Here is a 21,161-nt window from a genome sequence, read left to right as displayed (position 1 = left end):
ATTGAAAAGGGCCATTTATGGATGATGTGACCTACCAACCACTCTGAGGGATCTATGCCGAATCGCTGTCGAGGAGTGAGACAATCTGGACCAACAGTGCCTTGATGATCTTGTGGATAGTATGCCATGACAGAAACAGGCATGCATCAATGCAAGAGGATGTGCTGCTGGGTATTAGAGGTACCAGAGTGTATAGCAATCTGGGCCACCACCTCTGAAGGTCTCACTGCATGGTGGTACAACAGGCAATGTGTGGTTTTCATGAGCAATAAAAAGGCTGGAAATGATGTTTTTGTTGATCTCTATTCCAGTTTTCTGTACAGGTTCCAGAACTCTCAGAAATGAAGTGATGCAAGACTTTGTTTGATGTGTGTATAAATTTATGAGTTAGGAACTGTGCTGCTGCAGAAGAATACTGAAAATTAGATCGGTGGGTTGAGTAACTAATGAAGAGGTACTGAATTGGACTAGAGAGAGTATAGCTTGGTACAGCTTAAATTAGCAAAGGAAATTTATATACGTATTCTGTTAATCCTTTTATGCATGTGAGATACTAGGCTGCAGAATAAGTTAAAGAATATATAAGTGCACATTACTTAGAACATGTAACAAGAGAAAGTACGGCGAATTAACAAAACAAATGCAGAGAAAATAAAAACAAAAAACTAGGACAAAAACAGAGGCAAAGTGGAAAAGAACTTTTACGAGGATTAGCACATGTTGTATAATGATACATAACAAGCAAATAAACAAACAATAAAAGTATATGTACAAAAGACTGGTCAGGCACAATCTGAGGCATCAAGGAATAGTTAATTTGCTCATGGATGGAAGTGTGGTGATAAAAATGTTAACAGGTGACCAAAGCTTGGAAACAGTATGCATAAGTGTTGCATTCAGTAACTGCACAGGAATGAGAATACTTGTATGTGATACATTACCACAGAAATTTGCATCAAACCAATCTTTAGACTGATCATGTGATCATTGGATTAATATCTCACATTGTGCATTCATGTACATTTTTTTTTACAATGCCACACACTAACAGGCCTAAGCAGGGAATGTAATTGGCTCTCCAGTATTAATTTTTATTGCCAGAATTTTACTGGCAGTGGGAGGAGAGTTGGTGGCATACAGCTCAAGTCACCAAATTTCTGCATTATATTGCCAACCCTCCTGCAGTTACATAAAATTAATGAGAAACAGTCTAGATCACAATGGTTATTTTATTTAAAATGACCAGTTTTGGCCTAAGTAGGCCATCTTCAGGGTAGCACCATCAGCGGAAGTTAACGATGTCCAGAACAGTCAGTAGGCCTGAGTCACTGAAACTGCTCCTGCAGTTGGCTGTGGGAAAGATAAGTTAGGGTTATTGTTGTTAATCATCTGCCCATCAAGAGTGGCAGTTGAGGGTGCCAGCCCCCATGGGGTTTTCAGTGGCAATGGCGGCGGCCATGGTGGTGGTGGTGGTGGTGGTGGTGGTGGTGGTGGTGGTAGTAGTAGTAGAAGATTTCGTCCTCCCTGTGCTTTAATTTCTGTCTGTCACAACTCAAACATAGCATTATATTTAACGTGCTCTCCTGTAACACCTGCTGCTCAGAATCAGCAATGGGAAACCAACTGCACTAAAATTTTAAGATGAGGATGTTGCTATGGAATGATTCATTTATTTTCTGTTCTAGAGGGGTATGTCATGTTTTTCTCATCACTAGCTTTTTACCTGTGGCTTAGCCCTTGTATTTGTGTCACATGCATTTGTCACATCTCCTCTTCACCTTTCTGTCCATCTCCTCCTGCCCCTATGTCTCTGTCCATCTCTTCCTCCCCTCTCTCTCTATCTCCTCCTCCCCCTGCTCTCTCTCTCTCTCTGTCTCTCTCTCTCTCTCTCTCTCTCACACACACACACACACACACACACACACACACACACACACACACACACACACACACACACACACACTTCTCCCTCCCTCCCTCCCTCCCCCCTCCTCCTCCTCCTCCTCCTCCTCCTCCTCCTCCTCCTCCTCCTCCCCCCCTCCCCCCTTCCTCCCCCTCTCTCTCCCCTTCCCCCTGTAAGTCTTCCATGTCACTCCCATCCTTACCCAAATGGGAGTGTATGTATATCTAATTTAAAACAAATTTGAATCACTACAATCATGTAATTAAAAGTGAACTTCAATACATAAATATGAACTAGAAAAGTCTTTCTCTCTTTGTCTGTATGAAGTTATTACTGTTGTCCTGGCTGGTGAAAGCTTATTTTCACCAATTAAGCAATAAAATGCTGTTTCTTCACATGAAGGTGAGGACAGAAAGATTTACATTGGTTTAAGAATCATCTTGTCTGTTCACAGATTCTGCTTGGGGTTCTCCATCTGGGAGTAGTTAGTGTTCTTCTGTCAGACACACTTGTGAGTGGCTTCACAACAGGGGCTGCAGTTCACGTACTGACATCGCAAGTTAAAAATTTGTTTGGGATCAAGATACAGAGATTTAATGGGCCTCTTAAAATTGTATATGTGAGTACTTTGATTCTAATCCTAGAAAATTAGTGCAGCAGTACTATCCAATCAGCCAACATGTTTAAAATTGTTTGTAAGCTCTGGACAAGCTCAGTGATTTGGATTGTGTGTCATTAGGAGTGAAAATCTTGGTTTCACCACTTAGATTGTGAGGACAGTACAAAATTCTGAAACAAATGAAGAAAATTGTGCTACATTATGATGTTGTGGATACCTGTCCAAAGTTGTTAATAGTGGGCAGTCCTTGGGTGTCCTGTTGCATTTCAGTTTCACTGGTCCTGTCTGTACATTTTATAGTCACTTAATTGGACTGTATAGATGTTGAGCTTATTTTGGAACCAAAATGTTTCTAAATTTCCAGAGAAAGTCCCTAATGGAATAATTATACCCTCAAAGAGTAAAAACACCCAAATAAACAACACAGCTTGGTTGAAAACAATATTCTGAAAAGGATTTGTGTGTTTTCTCTGAAAAAGACTTTGGTTGAAAGCTCAAATGTGGTGTAACAGTCTTTTAGTCTTTTCATCATGCCTGTCTTCAACTCTTCTTTTGATTGTTTGACACATCTTGGTTAGTTAGCCTTTCCAATCAGGATTTATTTAGTGATAAAGGGATGCAGAATGTCTTTGTTATTGTAATAAGTTGAGAAAATTACTTCAAAAAATCTTATTTTTTATTTTTATGTAAGCAAGCGTTTCCAGGAGGGCATTTAAATAGAACTTAGTTGAGTACCTAAAAATGGCATACTTTTTGCCATGATTAAACTCAAGTAGCAAACTTAATGAAGTGCAGCAAGCTTTGATATACTCAAAATTAAACTACACTTGAACACTTGAAACTTAATTTTATTAATAGTATGATTTCATAAATATAAATGGAAAAGACTATCACTATTGGGTTGACTTTCAGTACACTAATGCTACCTTACCATATCTAAGCTAGAAAACTCTGGCAGGAAGCTATACAAACCTGTACTTGGGTATTGAAAAGACTTGTGGTCTTGAGGTACTCAAAATCTTCTAAATGAGGCATTGTGTAGCTGCACTATAACATAATTATCAAATACATTAACAGCAGAAGGTGAATTAAGTTTGGATGAATTAAGAATGTACTATTAATGATCAAAATAATGTTCTTCAATATGTTAATTAACTTGAACAATTAGATTTAAAATTTGCTTTCTTACCTGTCAGGCATTTTATGTTATGGGGAAAATGACAAAAAAAATTTCTTGCTGCATATTGAACTCGTTTCTGAGACACTGACTTCATAACTTTGCAGATGACATCTCACTCCAACTGAAATCATAACTGTCTGTAACAATGGTCTTAACAAACTGATCTCTCACTCTACCCCACGACAGACAGATATTTCAATTCAGTGTCAAAAGGCATCAAACAAAAGTATCTCATGTTAAACACAGATTAATTAGAATTTATGTCCACAGATATCACCAAGAAATCCAGACACTGAAATGTCGCATGAATCTTTACTATGTCTCTTGAGTTGCCTCAGTTGATTAGAGTTAAAGCCAATGTCTGAAATGTGAAAAAGTCCTAGTATTTGATCTCAGATCTTTACATGACCAAATTAATCAAAGCCTCAAGGTGAACTTCCTCAAATTAATATGAACTTGTATCTTGATAATAATTTAAAATCCAACTGTTGACTACATCAAATGATTGATCATATGTGATTTCCTAAGTTTACTTACACTACAGTTGAAATTTATGTCTTCATAACTTTGCAGATGACATCTCACTCCAACTGAAATCATAACTGTCTGTAACAATGGTCTTAACAAACTGATCTCTCACTCTACCCCACGACAGACAGATATTTCAATTCAGTGTCAGTTTGAAGAAAGTCCAAATAACGTAATCGATATTATCTAGTAGTAACAGTGCTCAGTGACATAACTCATAAAATGTCAAAAAATTTTACTGTATGCTGCTGTTTTCTTAGCGACAAAAATATGGTGTGTCTTTGGGTTCTTTTAGTTAGTTAAATGTTCCATAGATCATTTGCATTATTCTTTTATGGAAATTATGTAGAACAAGTCAGTTTACATTCTGTGCATACATAACTAGTTTTAAAATTAATGAAGACATCATTTCTTAGTCCACCTCATGCAAATAAACTTAAAAACTAGTTCTTTTCTTGTAGGCTACCAGATTTCAAGTAGAAATTTGTCCTTGGAGAATAATGAGTTGTCCAGGAGAAATGATTTTATCTTAGATTTAAAATTTGCTTTCTTACCTGTCAGGCATTTTATGTTATGGGGAAAATGACAAAAAAAAAGTTCTTGCTGCATATTGAACTAGTTTCTGAGACACTGACAGCTTTAATAATGGGCACTAAAGGTCATTTTTTTCTGTAGTATTGTAGGTATGGACAAGAACATTTTCTTAAATTTTGATGAATTATTTATGATGGATTTCATTAGAATATATATGTATCATGACATTGTTAAAATGTCCAACTCCTTGAAGGGGTATCTACATGACCACCATGGCCGAATACACCTTATGTCGATACTTGCTTTGTAAGTGATAAGTTACCCCAGAAAGTTATTTCATGTGACATCACTGAGTTGAAATGTGCAAAATATGTCAGGAGGTTGATCTGTTTGTTTCCAAGACTGGCAATTAAGTGAAGAGCAAAAGTAGTTGAACGTAATTGTTTGAGAATCTCAGCAATATGCTTCTTCCAGTTCATGTTTTCACCAATAAGTATGCCCAAAAATTTGGAACATACTGTCCTATTTACTGACTTCCATTCAATTCCGACATCAATTTTTGTATAACTATGTAGTACGGAATTGAATGTAGTGTGTTTTCTCAAATTTAGGGAGAGTTCATTTTCAAAGAAACACATAATAATTCTTTTAAAAACATCATTCTCTCTAATGGGATCTATTATAACACTAGTATCATGTCCAAAAATGGCCATTTTTGTGTGTTGAATGTTAAGTAAAACATCATTCACATATAGAAGGAATAGTAGTGGATCCAAAATTGAACCCTGTGGGACTCCGACTGTGATTTCTCTCCAGTCACTAAAATTTTCTATCCTTCCAACATAGTTTGAACTATTCAGCACAACTTTTTCATTCTGTCAATTCAGTGGGATTTAAATCAGTTGTGTATGAAGCAATCAGTTCCATAAAACGTGCCCCCCCCCCCTCCTTTCCCCCGAGGGCTCACATCTCTTTTGTGAGTACGTGCTTGGCCACCAAGGGGCCCCAGCACTTCACAGCACTACTTCCTTTTCCATGATTCAAGTCTATCTCTTTCCTATTCCCTTCATTGCTGCGTGTGCAGGGGGCTGGGGGTTGGTGGGGGAGGGGGTCTCATGGCTGGGTGTGAGGGCTCCAGGCTACAATTTACTGGCCTCGTAGCCATTGCTGTGGCTGGGTGGCATCCATGGGAAGGGCCTACATTCGTAGTGGGTGGTACCATGACAGAAGATTTGTACATGAGATGAATTAAACTTTTTTCCATTGGTGACCACATGACCCCAGCAGTCTCTTGAAGCTAAGACATATTAAAATGCAGAGGGATGTGACCCCAAAATGTTCACTTTCCTTGCCATACCATGGGAGGTTCAAATGGCTCTGAGCACTATGGGACTTAACATCTGTGGTCATCAGTCCCCTAGAACTTAGAACTACCTAAACCTAACTAACCTAAGGGCGTCATACACATCCATGCCCGAGGCAGGATTCGAACCTGCGACCGCAGCGGTGACGCGATTCCAGACTGAAGCACCTAGAACCGCACGGCCACACTGGCCGGCTACCACGGGAGGAATACAGGTTTCAGAGACAAGGATGGACATGGATTCCTATTTGACTACAAAGCCTTTGTTCTTCTTTGAATACCTTGGGGACAGATTTGGGGAAGTGGCAGCAATTTCAAAAACAAAACATGCTTCTGATCTGCTTAAAATGGCCTCCCCCACTCAATCACAGGTGCTGCTCACCTGCGACAAGCTGGGTGACATTCCTGTCACTATAACCCCCATAAACGTTTGAATATTTTTATAGGATATTAGTTTCCACTGAGATCTCCTTTTACAAGCTGATGATTAGTTGCATGCTAATTTGGAGTGATGATATATGCATTTTGTCTGTCATGTTCAACAGGGTCAATAAGGCAGTAGAGTGGATACTGAAGCTGTCATCTTGGACTTCGAAGGTGACTCATTGCCTGAGAATGGCTGTGGTGTCAACCCATATGTTCCTCCTCAAATATGGTGCTACAGATGCATGGAATTCAGACACATGTCTTCACATTGTAATGCCAGCCCTGTCTGTAGGGACTGTGGGTGTCAGTTGCACATGAACACTCCTTGGGCCCCTTCCCCCATCTCTGTCACCTGCGGAGAGCACCATTCCCCCAGTTCACCAGACTACACTGTTTCCAAATGAGAGAAGAAACAATGATGTATGCTAATGCTACGAAAATGTCACCTTCTTTAGTGGCTGTGCCATCACCCTCTCTGTCCTTGACATCTGGTCCTCTGGTCCTCAGGGCCACTTGACTACACCTGCTACCTTGGTAGTTTGAGGTCCTCCTCCTACTGCTTCCCCCACACTCGCTTTGGGAGCATCAACTCCCTTTCTGCCAGGGACATCACTCCCCAACCCCAGCTGGAGAAGCAACACCCTCCTCCAGCACCCTCACCTGGTCATCCACCCAGATCAGCTCCCTCCAAAGATGACTGGGATACTTTCATCACTGCCATTGCCCCTTTAACCCTGGCAAATTGAGGTATTGATGCAGTTGTCCAGAGGACAACTGAAGCCATTCTATCAGAAGCTGATGCAGTGATCCCCTCTCCCATCAAAAGATAGTACCTTGGTGGACCCTCAAAGTTTCCACAGCCGTTAGAGATTACAGGCAGGCTCTCCAATGCAATAAGTGGAATCAATCACTGGAGCACCTCATTTCCTTTAAGAGCCTTTGTGCCCAGGTCCACCACCTCAAAATCAACAAAAACAAGAATACTGGGAGTGGTATATTCCTATCATTGGACCATATACCATTCCTTCTCAGGCTTGAGCAAAGATTCAACACCTCTATGGACACCAGTACCCTGCAGGTGTACCTGGTATCTCACTGAATGGAGATGCCTGCATTGATCCAGATGTTGTTGCCAAATATTATGCTTTTCATTGTGCTTGAGCCTGTGTGTCTGAGAATTATCAGCCTGCACTGTGTGTTCTCCATCGGTGACTAGAGCAACTTCCTTTAACACCTACTAAATGTCACCTAGAACCTTATAATTCCCAGTTCAGTGAGTGGGAATTCCTCAGTGCTCTGGCCCTTTGCCTTGACATGACTCCAGGCCCAGACCACATCCATAGCCAAATGTTGAAACACTTACCCTTGGGCTGCCAACATCACATCCTTGCAATTCTCAACCACATCCAAAGTCGGGGTGAATTCCCATCTCAATGGCCTTCATCTCAGTACTGAAAGCTAGTAAACTCCCTCTCAAGATGGACAACTATTGCCTACTTAGCCTCACTAATGTTCTCTGCAACGTGCTGGAATTTGTGATGAGCTGATGGTTGTGTTGGCATCTTGAGTCTCTGGGTCTTTTGGCCCTGTCACAGGATGGTTTTTGCTAAGACCATTCTACTGCTGACAATTTGATCTGCCTTGAATGTGCTATTTGGCCAGATTTTGCCTGGTGTCAATATCTTATCACCATCTTCTTTGACTTGCATAGGACTTACAACACTACACAGTGTCACCGCACCCACTTTACCCTCCATGAGTGGGGTCTCCAGAACCAACTTTTTGTCTCACTGCTAAGACTGCTAAGACCATTCTACTGCTGACAATTTGATCTGCCTTGAATGTGCTATTTGGCCAGATTTTGCCTGGTGTCAATATCTTATCACCATCTTCTTTGACTTGCATAGGACTTACAACACTACACAGTGTCACCGCACCCACTTTACCCTCCATGAGTGGGGTCTCCAGAACCAACTTTTTGTCTCACTGTACTTCTGGGCTCAATTTGGTGCTTCCCACTGTACTCCCCATATACAAGAGAATGGGATCCCACAGGGCTGTGTATTAAGTGTGCCCCTTTTTCTAGTGACTATCAATGATCTACCTACAGCTGTGGAGTCTACCGTGTCACACTCCGTGTTACTGACGACTTTTACATCTACTATTGCTCCTTAACTGTGGGTGTTGCTGAAAACTAACTGCAGGATGCCATACAAAAGGCACAGCCCTGAGCTATCACGCATAGCTTCCAGTTTTCTGTTGCCAAAACATGTGTCATGCACTTCCGTCATCATGATACTGTCGATCCCCAACTAGAACTCTACCTCGAGGACCAAATGCTCAGTTTGATGAAGTCTCTTTGTTTTTTGGGATTGGTCTTTGATACCAGGTTGATGTGGCTTCCCCATCTTCACCATCTTAAATGAATGTGCCATCTCCGCTGTCTCAGTAACACCACCTGGGGCACAGACTGCTTTACATTTTTGTGGCTCTCCAAAGCTTTGATCCTATCACATATTAATTATGGGAGCCTGATGTATTGCTCAGCATCTCTTTCAGCATTGTGGATGCTGGACGTGATACACCATTGTGGGGTCTGACTTGCGACAGGTGCCTTTTGGATGAACCCTGTGAACAGCATACTCATGCACCACCAACTGCTACTCACCTATGTGATAGGCATTTGCTGCTTTCCTGGGCATCGGAACTATTGTGTCCTTCTTCCTGGAAGGGAGATCTACCTCCCACAACACAGACCAAGATCTGGAGTCATGATCATAGTTTGCACAGAATGTCTCTGCTCTGAACTTGATCTTTCACCAATGTTGCCTCTTTGTCAGGAAGATATCGTGGGTGTCCCCATGGTATGTACCCCATACCCAGATCTGCCTCAATCTGTCCTTTGGACCAAAAGAATCAATAGGTCCTACTCCTGGACATCATTGAAACATTTATAGACTCAGATGTGGTATACACTGATGGTTCTAGAGTCGATGGATGAACAAGTTTTGCCTACACACATGCAAGATGGAGTGAACTACGCTCCCCGCTGCATGGATACAGTGTATTCACTGCAGAATTGGTGACAACTACTAGAACCCTCAGCCACCTTCGTTCTTGCCTGGTGAGTTGTTCTTAATCAGAAGCGACTCCTTGAGTAGTCTTTAGACTGTCAACCTGTGCTAACCTTGACACCCATTGATTATGACTATCCATGATCTCCTGTATGACCTCCACCATGCTGAATGGTCAGTTGTCTTTATGTAAACCCCTGATCATGTTGGGATCACAGGGAATGAGCATGCTGATCAGTTGGCCAAGTTAGCAACCAGGATGTTGACTTTGCAGATGGGAGTACAAGAACCAAAACTTTGGTCATCTCTACACCGACAATTGTGGTAGGCTTGTAATGCAGATTGATGTGCCTGGGTTTCTCCATATAATCTGTGAACCACAAAGGAGACCACAACCATGTTCTGTGTTCCCTCTGTGCTTCTTGCAGGGAATCTACTATTTTCTGTTGGCCTCACACTTAGCTGACTGTCAGCCACATCCTCCGACACCAGGATCCATCCTACTGTTGGTGTGGTGTCCATCTCATTGTGGCCTATATCCTAATGGACTGCCCCAATTTGGCCACCTTACAGCAAAACCTTAAACTTGCTGACATTCCACCTTCGGTGCTAGTGGACGATGCCAAAACAGGATAATTTGGTTTTATGTTTTACTCATAAAAGCCATTTTTACGCATCTCTGTGATGTAGGACACGTAAGCCTCAGCAACTGCTTGAGTGATTGGAGGGTTGTCCCATCACCTGCTCTAACCCTAAGAGGCCATGGCTGCCCTTGCATGATGGATGGGCCGAGTTCCTGCCCTTCCCCCCTTTTTAATTTTTGTTATTCTTTTACATCTGTCATTGGTTAACAGACTCACTGCCATTGTTCCCTTTCCTGAGATTTTATGTCATCCATGTAGCTAGTTTTCTTGCAATAATGGAGGGTGTTGAAGCACTGGCCGGATGCAGATGCTGTGTCTCCAGTTGCATAATATGTTCTGGGGGCCTCCAAACTGCTTTCTGGGCAGGGGAACTCTCTCACCTTCACACTTCTATCCCTCTCTAAATTCTACTTGCTTCTCTCTCTTGGTTTTCTTGATTCTCACAAGTGGTTGCATGCTTTGAGATTCATTTTTTGGGTCCATCCTCTCTGGGGACTGTTTCCAGCTTGCCACACTAAGGATTAAGAGACTGATGACCTTGTAGTTAGGTTCCTTTAACCACATCAGTCCCTCCATTGATCCATAAAACCTGAATCTTTCTAAGGGTGTATCATTATCTACACAACAGAATGCCTTCAAGAGATCACAAAAAATACCACCTGGTGATGCTGTATTATTTAAGACTTGTAATATTTGGTGGGTGAATGTATAAACAGCATCCTCAGTCAAGCAACCGTTCTGGAATCTAAACTGTATGATAAGTAAATTGTTTCTACTTAAATGTGAGACTACTCTTGAATACATAACTTTTTTGAATATTTTGGAGAAAGATGTCGGTAAGAATATTGGATGATGATTATTTACATCCTTCTTGACACCTTTCTTATAAAGAGATTCAACAATGAATATTTTAGTCTGTGCCAGTGATGCAATACATATATCGCTAAGGAGATTATTTATTAAATTAGAATAAATTTTCAGAATTCTGTCTGAAATCCCATCAACACCATATGAGCTTTCATTTTTTTTTTAGAATTTTTGTAATTCTATTAATTTTGGTAAACAATTTTGGTGGTACTTCCAGTTGCCTAAAGTTTTGTGAAATGACATTTGTAATGTATTCTCTTGCATCTTCCACAGAATAATTTAATTGTATTTTTGCTGCTACATTTATAAAGTGATTGTTAAAAATACTTGCAACTTGTGAATTATCAGTCATGACATTGTCATTTAGTTTAACTGTCATGGTATCTTGCACACTGACTGGCTGTTCTGTCTCCTATGTGACAATATCCCATATAGTTTTAATCTTATTATCCACATTATCAATTTCTGTCAGGATGTGCATGATTCTGACCTCACTTAAAATTTTTTGCAATAAGCAAGTGATGTCAGATGTTTACTTCCTGTGGCTTTCATATAAATTCCTATCTCCTGTTACATGTGATTTTAAATCCCTTAGTCATCCACAGTTTGCTTTTTAAAAATGGATCTTCTGGATAACTTTTTAGGAAAGCAACTTTCAAATATTGACACAAATTTACTGCAGAATAAATAGAGATTGACATTAGTACTTCTTTCTGTATATACTTCATCCCAACCACCTCTTCCAATGTGCTCAAAATATTTCATCCTGTTCTCATTAATAAACCTCATTGGTTTGTATGAACATGCCTCAGGGTTTAAGGTGCTTTATCGTTTATTTATATTGATTGTACAACATCACATTGCTTATTAAAAATGGGTACACATTAATTGTTTCATTCTGAACACTGTCTATAAAAATGTTATCAGTCGTGGTCTTACATCTTGCTGCACATGAGTTGGAAGATTAACTACTCAAATTAGACTGAAACACCCAAATAATTATTCCAGTTCAACAATTGCCTTTCCAGTGCCCCCCCCCCCCCCCCCCCCAGCTTGCATTAGGTCTGTAGTAACCAAGTAATACATGAAACTGATCCAGGTGGCACAAATATGGCTTCATTCATACAAATCTGTACAATAATGGAAATAAGTTTCTTGGGAATCCACACATACCAAGAGAAAAGAATCATACAGAACAACTGATGTGAGTGGTACAAACTAGAGAACATAATGAGGGTGAGTCAGCACTGCTCCACGTGTATATAGGCATGAGTCGCTGGTAGATGGTGTGTCAGAGACTGTGCTGTGTGCACGATTCCTACAGGCAGCCTCTAGTGGCTGGCCCACACTGATATAGTTGGCAGCTGATTTAAGTACACACATGCAGTGACACTACATTCGGTGCATTCACACTGACATGCACTAGTAACAGGATACAACAAGGGTGAAGAATGATGTATTTTATTATAAGTACAAGTTTTTTGCTGCAGCATTTATTTATTCCTAACTTGCATATTATAATGGAGTAAATAAATAAAGCAGCAAAGAAATTGTACTTAAAATAAAATGTTCCAGTTCATTTTTCCTGTTTGTATATCTTACAAAATCTACTGTAAAATCTGCAGAAACTACTGTTTCTTCTTGTCTGACAGGAACGTCAGTAATACATCTAGATTTCTCATAAATAGCTGTAGTGTTTCCTAGAGGGAACTTGAACACTGTTATAATTACCAGAGAAGTATTCTGCTGTAACAACCCACACGTACATGCTTCTATGGGTTCTGATCTACACAAAAACTGTTTGTTTCAATATTTTTGACTTTGTATCCAGCTTTTACATATGTTGCAACTCCTCCTTTTTTCATGTTAACTCTCTATGGAAATGGTGCTAGTTTATAATCCCTGATATTTAACTTCTCCATCACTGTGTGTACATCATGTTCAGATTGGCAGATAATGTCAATCACTTCAGAATATGCACATCTTCTTGACATACAAGCAGCTCATTAAGGATTTCCTGGTGTGCTTGCAGCTCCCCTTATACTTCCTGCAAGATATTCGGATAATCTGTCCCTCCCCATCCTGTTCAAGTGCAGGCCATGATTAGTGAATCCCCATCTCCCCATTGCACCAGCAGGTACAGACTGAAAGTTTCCAGTAGCTTTATACCTTAAATTCAAAGTATTTTTTCTAATGTTAACAGCCAACATCAAAACCTAATAAAAATGTGAACATAGAAAGTATTTGCATTTATCTGAACATTACCTGCCTGAGAGCACAATAATGTATCTTATGCAGACCATACTTGCTCTGTCAGGTATGCTGCAGGTAGTTAGTATCCATTATAAATTGATGAGCTTCAGTATGTCTTGTGATTAATAAATGAATGATGCTGAAATAATTGACTACAGGATGAAATATCAACTGACATTGTGCGACAAATGAAATGTGAGTGGAGTTTGTGAGATACCTATGTGTTTCCACATAGAATATGAGAAAGAACTTATGTTCTGTAGGTTACTCGAGGAGCAAAGCATTCAAAGTTACTGGAAAAATATACAGGTCATGCCTGTTTTCAACATAGGTTATCAAACAGATGCAAAGAACTTATAGGCAATATATTACTGACATCAGTCTGCTGTAGAAATTTGGAACATGTTTTATGCTAATGTATTATGTAATTTCTGGAGACCAAATATCTTCTCAACAGGAATCAACATGGATTCTGCAAACACTGACTGTGTGAAACCCGGCTCACTCTGTTCGTCAATGAGGCCCAGAAGCCAGTAGACACTGGCTCCCAGCTTGATGCCCTGTTCCTTTTCTCCCAGGAGGCATTCAATACAGTTCTGCTGGTCACATAATGAATACAATATGAGCATTTGGAGTACCAGACCAGTTTTGTGATTGAATTGAAGAATTCTAAGCAAACAGAACACAACTTGGCATTATTAATGGAGAGAAATCTTCAAATGTAAAAGTAACTTTGGGCATACTCCAAGAAACATTTAGGAAGACCTGCAAAGGATTGACACTTGGTGCAGCAATTGTCAGTTGGCCCTTAACATGAACAAATGTAATGTATTAGAGATAAATAAGCTGAAAGACCCATTATTGTATGATTACAAAATAGCAGGACACTCACTGAAAGCTGTCACATCCATTAAATATATGTGAATATGTGTAAGGAGTGATTAAATGTAACAACCACATAAAACTAACTGCAGCCAAGACATGTGTCAGACTGAGATTCATTTGAGGAATCCTCATGAAGTATAAGTTCATCCATGAAAGAGGTACATTACAAAACCCTCATTTGACCAATACTCAAATGTTGCTCATCAGTCCAGTATGTGTACCATATAGGATCGATAAAGTGGAAAATATCTAAAGAAGAGCAGTGCTTTTCATCAGAGATTGATGTAGTAAGTGTGATAGCATCATGGAGATGCTCAGCAAAGTCCAGTAGCAGACACTACAACAGCGTGGTTTACTGTTAAAGTTCCATGAGCATACATTCTTAAGAATTAACCAATATATTGCTTCATCTGTGTCTACATTCACATATGTACTTGACAAGCCACCATAGAGTGCATGACAAAGGGTACCTTGTACCACTACTCGTCATTTCCCTGTTCTGCTTGAAAATGGAGCAAGGGAAAAATAATGTCTGTATGCCACTGTAAAAATCCTAATTTCTTTTATCTTGTATTTATAGTCTTTACGAAAAATGTAATTTGGTGGTAGCAGAACTGTTCTGTGCTCAGGCACAAATACTAGTTCTCTAAATTTTCTCAATAGTGTTTGATGAAAAGAACGTCATCTTCCCCCTATGGATTTGCAATTTGAGATCATGGAACATTTCCATAATCCTCACATGTTAATAAAACCAGCATGTGATAAATCTAGCAGCATGCCTCTAAATTAATTATTTCAATGTCTTCCTTTAACTTGACCTTGTGGTGATCCCTAACATTTGAGCACTATCCAAGAATGTGTCTCACTAGTATTCTGTGCACTGTCACCTACACTTTATTAGATTTCTCCCAATAAACCAAAGGTGACTATTTGACTTCCGTTCTGCTGACCTTATGTGCTCAGTCCATTTCATATTGCTTTACATTATGCCTAGATAGTTAATCGTTATGACTATGTAAAGCATCACACCACTAATAGTGAATTTGATCATTACAGACCACTAATACTGTATTTGGACATTGCAGCATTGTTTTTCCCACTCATCTGCATGGAGTTAAATTTTCCTGCATTTAGAGCAAGCTGCCATTCATCATATGAACTAGAAATTCTGTATAACTCCTTCTTGCTCTCAATGCAGCAAACAGTTAGTTGCAAATTGCTGCTCACCATATCTGTCAGTCAGTTTATGTATGTGGAGAACAAGAGCTGTCCTGTCACTTTTCCCTGGAGCACTTTTTAGCACCCTGCATCACATTTGGGAGGATATCCTTTCAAACACACGTCTGGCCATCATGATTTAGGTTTTCCACAATTTCCCTAAATTGCTTCAGGCAAATGGCTGGATGGTTCCTTTGAAATGGTGCCACCAATTTCCTCCCTCATCCTTTTAAAATCCGAGCTTGTGCTCAGTCTCTAATCACCTCATTGTCAACTGGGGATTTAACACTAATATCCTACTCCCCCATCCAGGACAACATACTGGGTTCTGTTACATACGAAGTATATTTCACAACAGATCATTAAAGTAAAATTTGAGAGGTCTGAGCTAACTTGAAGGTTTACCAAGAATTGTTCTTTCCACTGACTGTTCATGACTGAAAAAGGAAAGTGGGGGAGGGAGAGTGGTACACAAAGTCATCTCCAACCATCACATACCATAAAGAGGCTTGCGTAGTGTGGATGTAGATATAGGTACCTATAATAAAGTGGTAGAATTAGTGTGCTTGGTGATTAATAAGCACAGTTTTTTAATTATTTTGTAAGAAATTGTATTTTTAGTCACTCCTCGACTTCTAAAAAACTAATAAGAGTTGCTCCTTTCACTCGCCTCCTAACAATGGAGGTCCTGGGTACACCCTTGCTGACAGTGCTTACTAATGTATTTTTTTATCTCTTATTCTGACACATTCCCCTTTGTCTTTCCCTCCCTCATCATCCCCCCCCCCCTCAACTTTCTTCCCTCCCACTCCCCCCTCCAATACAAAATGGGTCTCTATTTAGCTGTATACATGCCCCTATTTCCAGTCTCCCCAAACCAAATCCTGTTTCCTCCATGAAGAAGAAACATATAATTACAAGTGCTAGAAATACTGTCGCCTATTTCCCTGGGTTGTTATGCTCATTTTTGCCAGTAACACTTTCTCAAGATAAGTAGTAGCCAGACCACATGTCCCTTTCAGAATTTAACAGTTTTGTGCAATATTAAGAGTCCTTTTTGACAAAGAAAAATTATAACTTCATTGCAGTGTTATGTAAATCATGCAGTGACTTCACTGTTCACAGTACATCAAATAAAATTTGTTATGATGACCTCTGACAAATAGTGTAAAGTTTGTGAAACCATAGTAGGCATACCCACTTAACCCATAAATGTGTGTGCATTACAGGTAGGATTAAGCTGTATCTTGTTACTACTGTAAAAGCACTCATACTATACAAACAATGCGTTCATGGATATTGTACAGCAGAAACTGACTTTATTAGCACAACCAGTACAAAAGAACATGTGAATCATCAGCGAATGCCAACCGAAACAGTAACTGAAGAATGTAGTTTTATAAAGATACTCTTCATATGGTACATTGTTGATTATTGATTATGTCACTCCCATACAAGCCCTCCTGCCACCCCCCTCCTCCCCCTCTGAAGTGCAGAACACCAGGGATGTCATGGCACTTAAATTTAACCTTGTGGCTTGCATGTGTGCGAATTGCTGGGTGAGGTGGGCATCAACAAGTGGAATGGGTACTAGAAATTTTGCCAGGACATGTAGTGGTTCTCTGTATACCAACTCCACCTATGATCAACCATTGTCAGTCTTCAGTGTGGTAATTAGACCTAACATCACAGTGGCAATGCATGTGTCCAGGAATCTTTTTGGCACATCACTGTGGCCTTTAAGGTGCAGTGCCACTTTTCTACCATGCCGTTGATTACCAGCTGGTAGCTTGTGGTTCAGCTGCACTGAAAGCCACACAGTTCCTGGAGAAGTGATGACTGAATTGGTGTCCCTGGTCAGTTGTAATGAAGAAGGGGAACATGAAGTGTGCCACCAAAACTTCAATGAATGCCTGTGCCTTTGTCTCTGCAAAAATGTCTTTGACCAGAATGGTCTCTGCCCACCACGTGCAATAGTCCGTCGCTGTAAATAAGTACATGAAGTTCCCAGAAGGTGGAAGGGGTCCAACTAAATCAAAATGGACATACCCGAATAGTGATGTAGATATCAGGAATTGGCCTACTGGAATGTGCACATGGCATCCCACTTTGCTGCATTAGCACTGGATACAAGTGTGTGCCCAAGCCCATGAATATTTCTTGATTGAAGGTCACACAAAATGACCCATTACCAGTTTGACTGTGGTGTAGGTTTTAGAATGTGCCAAGTTGTGGATGCAGTTGAAAACCACTTGCCAGAACTTGGGTGCAGTGTATGGTCAACATCTAGTAGTACAGACATCTCATCATCATCATATTTCAGCTGTGGTGCACGGTGCTTCCAGTAGCTGTATATACAGGCCAGTGGATGAGACAGTTAAAAAAACTCTGCAGTTGTGGGTCAGGAACCTGGGCACAGGCACGTTCGGCATAGTTTGACACTGGGATTAGTCCACTAATGTGTGTGAGAGAGTCTGTTATGATAGTGTCAGATCTGTGGATGTGATGCAAGTCTGCAGTACACTTGCATACATACTCAACATGGCAAAACTACTGAGGGGAGGGGAGCAATTGTCACTGACTTTTAGCAAAGCCACCATGATGGGTTTTTGATCAGTGAAAATAGTGACAGATTTGGCCTCTATGAAGAGATGGAAGTGTTCGATGCTCCCATAAATTGTGAAGAGTTCCCTGCCATAAGTACTCTAGTGAGTTTGAGTGGGCTGTAATTTCTGTGAGAAAAAACTCATTGGCTGCCAGTGTCCACTCACTTGTCGATGGAGTGCTACACTGATCATGAACTGGCTGATGTCCACAGCTAAAGTCATGTGTGTTCCAGGCATGGGATATGTGAGGACTACCACACTGGCTAGCCTATTTTGTAGCTTCTTAAGGGAAGTATTCATATCCTACATCCATGGAAGGAGACATTTGCGCTTTTGTTGTATCCAGCTAATCCTTTGGTTAGAGTTTTCTGAACAGCAATGGTTCTGGGAAGATGATGGTGATAAACTTCCTGGGTTCACTGTAGTTCTGGGATCAAGAGCCACTTGTTCACTGAACATGCACATACTCAGCCTGCTTTGTACTACATTCAGATGTTTGTCATGGATCTGGACATTTTCTGAAAATACCAAAATGTCATCAAGATAAGCAAAGAAGTAAGACAGTTTACTCAATAAACCGTCCAGAAAATTCTGCCAAGCCCAGGCAGCATTTCTAAGCTCAAACAGTATAACCAAAAATTAAAATAGCCCAAATGGGGTAGTCACTGTGGTCTTTGATATATCCAGCTTTGCCGCAGCTACCTGATTGTCAGCTTTACAACAATCTAACGCACTGAAAACTTTTGCTGCAGCTGGTTAATTTGTGAAATACTGGATGTGTGACACGTGGTATCTGTCCAGAATGGTTCTGGTTTTCAGTGCCTGATAGTCACCACACAGCTTCCATGACTCATTTTTCTTATGCACAAAGTGCAGAGGAGAGGACCGTGGGCTATCAGACGGGTAACTGACGCCTTCTTGTAACATCTCATTGGAGATGGTCTTGGTCTCGGACAGACAATTAGTTGCTATTCAGTGTACAATTGAGGAAACTGGCAGACCTGTAATTCCCCAGGTGTGGTGTATCATTTTGCATTTTTGTACTATGAGACATTCTTCAACATTCTCGCACACTAAATGGATAGCTGATTCAAGCTTGTGATAGTGCTCCCACCAGCTCATGTCATCCTCCGGGCTAGTCTTGCTGAACTTGTCCATCCTGTGTTGGATGCAAGATGTCAGTGGTCCCTTGACTCTGGGAATAATGCAGCCATTGGTGGTATGAACAAGACATGTTATGCAAGTTGATGACCAACTTATTTGTCATATGGAGATTTGTGCCTAGAATTGGTTGGTAAATGTCAGTAAGCACAAAGGTCTACCCGCACTTGGTAGAGTCCAGTGTCAAACATCATTGTTTCTAGTCCATATGTTTGTAAGGCAGAGTTTTTGATCACTTTCAAGGGAGTTGCATCACTGCATTTAGTGTCAGGGAAGGCAGTAACAGGCAGTGCACTGACATTCGACCCGGTGTCAACTAAAAATATCGGTGATATAGAGCAATCAGAAATCAATAGTCTTTGTGATGCCGTGGGTCTGACCATTGGTGGGGAAGTCAACTCACACATTGTAGCCTCATCTCTACATCTTTATCTACATCGATACTCTGCAAATCACATTTAAGTGCCTGGCAGAGGGTTCATCAAACCACATTCACAATTCTCTAATATTCCAATCTCGTATGGCACGCGGAAAGAATGAACACCTGGATCTTTCGGTGCAATCTCTCATTTCCCTTATTTTCTTATGGTGATCGTTTCTCCCTATGTAGGTTGGCGTCAACAAAATATTTTTGTATTCGGAGGAGAAAGTTGGTGATTGAAATTTCATGAGAAGATTCTGCTGTAACGAAAAATGCCTTTATTTTAATGATGCCCACCCCAAATCCTGTACCATTTCAGTGACACTCTCTCCCCTCTTTCATAATGATACAAAATGTGCTACCCTTCTTTGAACTTTTTCAATGTACTCCATCAATCCTATCTGGTAAGGATTCCACACCACGTAGCAGTGTTCTTAAAGAGGATGGACATTCATAGTGCATGCGGTCTCTTTAGTAGATCTGTTACATTTTCTAAGTGTCCTGTCAATAAAACCCAGTCTTTGGTTAGCCTTCCCCACAATATTTTCTATGTGTTATTTCCAGTTTAAGTTGTTCATAATTGTAATTCCTAGGTATTTAGTTGAATTTAAGGCCTTTAGATTTGACTGATTTATCATGTAACCAAAGTTTAACAGATTCCTTTTAGGACTCATGTGGAATATCTCACACTCTTCATTCTTTATGGTCAATTGCCCATTTTCACACCATGCAGGCCTTTTCTAAATCATTCTGCAATTTGTTTTGATCTTCTGGTGACTTTGCTAGTCGATAAACAGCAGCATCATCTGCACGTCATACATGGCTTGTACCTTTTAACATCAGCCGTTGAAGGTAGGCACTGCTTATAGTTGCCGTGATCTGTAGCACATAAAATGGATTGTGAGAGGCATTTGGATGAGAACACATTGCTTGTGATGTCTGAGTTGTGATAGTTAATTAGTTTGTGCAACTGAGCCAAGTGCTGCTATTTTCCGCAGTCGCAACATCTGCTATCTTCTCAACAGCAGCATGGAGAGATTAGGATCCTCAGGGATGCTTGGCAGTCATTGGTTGGTCACGGTTGTGCAGCTTGGTGATGGTACATTGGCTGGGTCTGGCAACACTTGGTACTCTTTGTGAACAATGATGGTTGTGGTGGTGGCCATGATGGTGCAACAGTCAAAGAGAGCATATGCTGAGTTGACCACATGGAACAAGTCATGTAAAGGTTATGTGCAATTAAGGTTAAACACATCTACAGAGGTGACTGTTACTGCCAAATGTGTTACAGAAGTGTACCAGAAAGAATGCCATAATCAACCATAGTGCATAAATGCCTCCGAAAGTCAGATCACTCACAGTAAAGAAGCTGCATTAGTCACTGATCTGTTGGTTTCTTGCAGTGAGAGATCAATACTATCATGAGGGTGCTGTAAATTAGCTGTGGAGGGGGTGTAAAATAATGTCCAACAAATTGTT

At 40.5% G+C, this 21,161-nt stretch overlaps 1 protein-coding gene across 4 annotated transcripts in view; it reads left to right on the top strand.

Moving 5' to 3' along the window:
* Window positions 1-21,161, top strand: part of LOC124721868 (sulfate transporter-like) — a 478,624-nt gene that overhangs the window by 415,731 nt on the left and 41,732 nt on the right. For all 4 annotated transcript variants that reach the window (XM_047247004.1, XM_047247006.1, XM_047247003.1 and 1 more), the window contains exon 6: window positions 2,358-2,522. In XM_047247004.1, coding sequence (XP_047102960.1) covers window positions 2,358-2,522 — 165 coding nt within the window. The remainder of the gene's footprint in view (window positions 1-2,357; window positions 2,523-21,161) is intronic.

The sequence above is a fragment of the Schistocerca piceifrons genome, chromosome X (genome assembly GCF_021461385.2).
Source record: "Schistocerca piceifrons isolate TAMUIC-IGC-003096 chromosome X, iqSchPice1.1, whole genome shotgun sequence".
Classification (NCBI taxonomy): Eukaryota; Metazoa; Arthropoda; class Insecta; order Orthoptera; family Acrididae; genus Schistocerca; species Schistocerca piceifrons.
Note: the sequence above shows the minus strand (reverse complement) of the source record. Positions and strands in the feature narration are given on the sequence as shown.